The sequence below is a fragment of the Coptis chinensis genome, chromosome 3 (genome assembly GCF_015680905.1).
Source record: "Coptis chinensis isolate HL-2020 chromosome 3, ASM1568090v1, whole genome shotgun sequence".
NCBI lineage: Eukaryota > Viridiplantae > Streptophyta > Magnoliopsida > Ranunculales > Ranunculaceae > Coptis > Coptis chinensis.
This window is the reverse complement of record NC_141458.1, coordinates 47,182,702-47,188,411: the sequence shown is the minus strand read 5'-3', so window position 1 is coordinate 47,188,411 and position 5,710 is coordinate 47,182,702. Positions and strand designations below refer to the sequence as shown.

The 5,710-nt window shown below is 37.4% G+C and overlaps 1 protein-coding gene across 1 annotated transcript; it reads right to left on the bottom strand.

The window, feature by feature from the left end:
- Positions 1-641: 641 nt before the first annotated feature.
- On the bottom strand, positions 642-1,742 carry LOC147509827 (uncharacterized). The gene is made up of 2 exons (XM_086597928.1): positions 1,162-1,742; positions 642-1,053 (listed from the first exon to the last, which is right to left on the bottom strand). Exons 1-2 carry the CDS (start codon positions 1,740-1,742, stop codon positions 642-644), a joined length of 993 nt encoding a protein of 330 aa, XP_086454054.1.
- Positions 1,743-5,710: the final 3,968 nt, after the last annotated feature.

Genomic DNA, 5,710 nt, shown 5'->3' with positions numbered 1-5,710 from the left:
AGCGAAGTGATATCGAAGGAAAAAAATTCAAATTAAAAGAAGGAGAAGATCAAAAGAAATAAATTTAGATCTTTACACAATCACTCTAGAGGAGAAGATGGGTGGTAATTCGTTTAACAAATCTGTAAAGGTGATGTTTTGTTTGTGTTATTCACGTAATATTCACCATTTTCACTTATATATATATATATATATATATATATATATATATATATATATATATATATATATATATATATATTTTTTAACAATAAACCGGGGTTACGCCTACCCCTAACCTGCATTAATTAATCCTCATATACATCTTTCCCTCCATATCATCCTTTACAATAGTCTCGCAACTTTTCAGACAGAGGAGGGGTGAAGATTATACAAGAGTCATCTATCAACTCTGAATGGTCAGCCAAGGATGCCAAATGATCCGCTGCCTTATTGGTTTCCCTAAAAGCATGTTTAAACTCTATGAACTCAAAAGCCACTCCCATTCTCTGGATGGATACTACCATATCTACCATCTGCCATAGAGGAGCTTCTATCTTCATTATAGCATGAACTGCTCTTAATGAATCAGACGCCACTAACACTTTTGGGATTTCAAGTCGCATACATATCTCCAACCCTTAGTGTATTGCATTTAACTCCTAATATAGTACTGAGCTGTTCAAGCTACTGCGTATGTAAGCCACCACTGTATCTCCATTGCTGTCACGGATGATTCCTCCTGAGCTTGCACCTCGACTATTCACTGCACCATCTGTGTTTAATTTCACAACTCCCTCATCAGGTTTAGTCCAGTAGCATGGAATTTCGGTGTTCTCCTTTAAATTCACTTGCAACTGGAATGTTTGTAAGAGTTGTTTGATCTCAGAAATACTGACAATGTCCTTAATTTCTACCTGTAGATAGAGTCTAGTATCTTTTACAATGAGTTTAACCAGCTCCTTAGCTTGGAGGTGAGGGACAGACTGGAACCTTCTCCTATTCCGCTCAGCCCAAATCTCATGTACCGTAGCACAAATGAATGCCCGATAAATGTCTGCCAAGGCTTTCTTCCTTTCACACAATCAAAAAATGCTGGACCATTCCCTGTCTTGTGTTTGCAAACTCCCTGAGAACAATTGCCAGGTGCAGAAGGCTTGTCTCGAGTGGACCCATCTTCACCATACTAATGATGCCCAGCGGACTGTTGGGGATTCCCTATTAAGGGTTGTATATGCTGAGCTCGACGTGTATCTTCCTGTATGAGATGGAGTCCATATCACTTCATCTTCATGAAGATTCGAGTGGATGTGTATACTCCTGATGTGTTCTCGCAATGCATAATCGTGGAGAAGTTCAATGTGGTCATTCCATCTGCCATTTGTAATAAGGTCACTTACTTTGGCCTCAGATGGGAGGATCTCATTCCAGGCATCATGTGCATGCATGTTTTGACTCAAAGGTATGTCTGAGCACCAAAGATCATGCCATATAAGTGTGTTGGAGCCATTTGCAATTCGACTCCTTATAAATTGAGCTGCAATGGATCTAGTAGCAAGGACCTTTCTCCATACCCAAGAACAGTCTACTGGACATGGCATCGACCAAAAATGTTTCCCGTGAAGATGTTGCTCATACACCCATTGGACCCAAATAGTTTGCTCTTTGGCCACAATACTAAACACTATTCCACAATAAGCTGCTTGATTCCACCTGTGTAGGTTTTTCAAGTTCAAACCCCCTTCCTCTTTGGATAGACACATCTTTTCCCAGCTGGCCTGATGCATCTTCCCTGATAACTCTGCTCTACTCCAGATGAAACGGGCACAAATACTATGGACAAAAGTTTTATAAGGTAAGGAGGGCACTCCTTACTTCTCGTACTGAAAAAACATATGGACAAAAGTTCTTGAAGTGTTGACAGTGCGATGGTTTTCAGTGGCTTAAAGATGCAAAGATGGAAGCAAATGGAGATAGTGTAAGGGGGAAAATTGTTGTGAAATACACTGTTGAGGTCAATGTTGATGATATTTCTGATGGTTTTGAAACAAAACTTGTAGTAAACATACCCAAGTGATCATTGCACTTGTGGAGGTGATGAATGAATGAAGTACTTTATTTTCCGATGATGAAAGAAGTTTTATTTTTACATGATAAATTTAGTTGTACTTAACATACCAAAGTTGTTTTCATGTTGCAAATACGTTCAAAATAAGATTCAAAATAAGAGATCAATGATGAATGAACTTTTATTTTTATATGATAAATTTAGTTGTAATTAACATACCAAAGTTGCTTTCATGTTGCAAATATGTGCAAAACAAGATTCAAAATAAGAGATCCTTTCATTAATTAGATAGCTAAGAACATGTGTCCAAAAAACTAAAATATTAGACCCCATAAACCCCGACAATAATACATAGTACTTGAGTTCATCTTGAAAGTGCCTTTGCATTTTGATAGCAAAGAACATGTGTCCAAAAATCAAAATATTAGACGTAATAAACCCCCAAACCCATAATACATAGTACTTGAGTTCATCTCCAAGGTGCCTTTGCATTTGAAGTTGGCCTCACAACAAACAAGGGCCTCAATGTTGGATTCCTAGACTGTTGCATTCCAGCTGGTGTAATGAAGTGTTGCTGAGGAGTATGAACTAGAGCTCTGAAGTATTGAGGTGGTGCAAGGGCTCTAAACTACTGCTGATATGGTGGTGCAAACTGTTGCTAAATTAGTGGGGGTCTGAAGTGCTGATGCACCGGTGCTCTGAAGTGGTGATGCACTGGTGCTCTGGGCTGCTGTTGCATTGGTGTTATGGGCTTCTGCTGTGTTGTTGCTCCACGTTGTTACTGTTGTGACGCCGTGATGCTATTGCATTGCTTTCCGTTCTTCTTTGCTTTGGGGGCTGATGCTTGTTGTCTTTGCTATGGGTTGTTGGTTGTTTACTTTGCTTTGTTGTTGTTTTTTGGTTGTTGTTGCTGATGTCTTTGCTTATAGGTGTTAGTTCATTGCTACTAGTGGAGGCGCCCTTTTTACCTATAAGCATTGCACAAATACAATAAATGAGTAACAATGATATATAACTTACAATACAAATTAGTTTTAGGGTAATAATCAAATGTACCTTTCTTTGTATATTTCTTTTTAAGAGCAGGAACACCTTAATTTACATGTCCTTGAATTGTGGTTAGTTCCATTGCAACGTTTACAATGGCTTGCTTTTCCAGTAGGTGCAGGTTCATCCAGGACACTCTTCCTATTTTTCTTAGGTCTGCTAATGCCTCTAACAAAGGGTGGTGGTAGAACTATAATATGTTCCCCTTGGGGATAACCTTCTGGAAATTTAGGCTGATAACATAAAAAGTAACTCAAAAAATAAATATGACCAATATTTTAAATACATGTGAAAAATCTTTCAACAACTATAAAATAAAATATATAGATATAAGAAATACTTACATTTTTATCCTAGTCATTGAGATCAGCCATTGGTCTAATATAACCAGCATAAGTTTCCTTGTATGCTCTGACACTCATATATGGATGAGTGTAGTCTACCCAATCACACCTCATGGGATGTAAGACAGCCACTTCATGTACACAAGGGAGTCCTGACAATTGCCATTTAATACAGCTGCATTCTTTGGTCACCAAATTTACCTCCCACCTAGTTCCATACTGAGTCCTCACCTACACATAATCAGTTGATGATCCTCGAACAATGTAATTGTTAATCAACTTGACATACTTGGCAAAAAGTTTCTTCACCCTTGGAAGAACCTCATTCTCTCCCAATTCATTTGCAACCTATTTCATGTCATAAATGTTTTTAATAAATGCAATATGCAACCCATCAATGAAACTCACGATCGGTTTGTCCCTCAACTCCAAAATCCATTTGTTGAATGATCTCGAGAAGTTGTTTGTTATGTGATCACTCTTAGATGTATGGTCAAACTGTGACCAAGCCCATGCCTGCACAGGCTCCGCGTTGTCTAACCAAGCTTTTGCATCTTTGTCATCAACCTTAAGCTTTTCCATGGCTCTATCGAAATCTGTCAATTTATATGCCCTCGCAGCGTCCAAGCTAAATTTTCCAGATGACTACCCTTGTGTTCCTTCAATTCTTAAAGTTTTGATACATGTGTCTGAAACACATCTGATAAAACATAAAAATGATAGTTTACCTACGAAATGAACGATAAAACTCAAAACGTAAGTAAACTAAAACTTAATACGTGCCTATATTTATCAAAGATTTCTACTCTCAATCCTATGAGATATAGTGGAGTAGATGATTCGTTCCACTCCTAGTCCTTCCGCATGCTGTATTTTCTAGTCTAATTACTCTACTCTAAGTCTAATGAGAGATTTACGAAATGGCAACTAGACTACGATGCAACTACCCACAAGATGCAACTAGTCGACTATTAGAACAACTATGGGAATGCTACGTCGATTCTATGATAAGCAGTTGAGGGGGATTGATTCCACATTAACTCGACTTAAACCTACTAACGAAGAATCGTCATAATCCAAATTGAACTGCTTCGCAGAACAATCTGGTTACTCCTAATCCCTAATTACACATGGCATTTCTACCAATTCATAACTAGCATGTGAATGATTACACCCATTCTCATGGTGAACTAATCATTTCTAGAGTGGAAAGGAAATTACGACGACTCTACAATAATCGGGATCAAGCTTTCATCAAGGCTTCTCAACCCCCTCAAATGGAGGTTTAGCCGAGAATCATCACGCTATCATTCCCAATGGAATTCAAACAAGACATGATATAAAGATTTGAACTTTACTTGTTTAAACTCAATTCAAAACTACTCATGCAATAATTGAATTAAACTAATACTGACAAATAATTGAATCTACGAATTGAAACTAAACAATCAATGGAAATGAAACTAGATTATGGAGAACACTATTTTATTAATCTAATGAATAATAAAACAATGATTCAAATACTAAATTAATAATCTAACTAATCTAGGTCTAGCTATCTACGTAATAAGGGAATTTAGATCTAAACAATTGTAAATGACAAGAATCGAAATTGACAAACTAGCTATTTTATTTATCAAACTAATTAAGAACAATGATTCTAAGAGTTTAATCTAAAACAAGAATTGAATTTAAACTAAACTTAATTTAATTAATGAAAAATAGATCTAGAATTATCTATTGTTTTAGGTCTAACTAGCTACCATTAACTATCTACCCTATCTACCATTAACAAAGAGCTAAGCTTTTGTTTTTATACTTTCAGATCCAAAAATCGTGCATGGGCTTGGATCTATGTTTTGGGCCAGAGAATCAGGCCCAAAACCCAATTCTTTCAATCCAAAAGGCCTCTTCAGCTGTAGTTGGCTTCAACAGACTTTTTGTCCACTTCTGCTTCTCTGATTGGATCAAGGCTTAGACCATTGGAAAGCTCTTTCCGAGCCGGTCGTTTTGACATAAGGTAGGCCCAATTCCAAGGTTTGAGTCCAAAGATACGGCCTTCGGAAGTTCTGCTGACTTTGTGTGATGTTTCTGCCCACGTCGACTTTTCAGCTTTTGACCGGGCTTTAGAAAGGCTTTGTCTTCTTGAATCTTGGCCTTTAATCACAGAACTCCTTAGCAACCGACTTTTGCTCCTTTATCTCACTAAACTGGCACATTTCTGCACATAATGGACTTTGAAGCCTGAAATGCATAAAAACACATAATCAGT

Bases quoted from the DNA above. Each gene is read 5' to 3' on its own strand.
- LOC147509827 (XM_086597928.1), bottom strand. From the start codon at position 1,742: ATGTGTCTATCCAAAGAGGAAGGGGGTTTGAACTTGAAAAACCTACAC. The intron at 1,054-1,161 runs GTGAAGATGGGT...ATTGTGTGAAAG, and splicing joins CGCTGGGCATCATTAGTATG to GAAGAAAGCCTTGGCAGACA.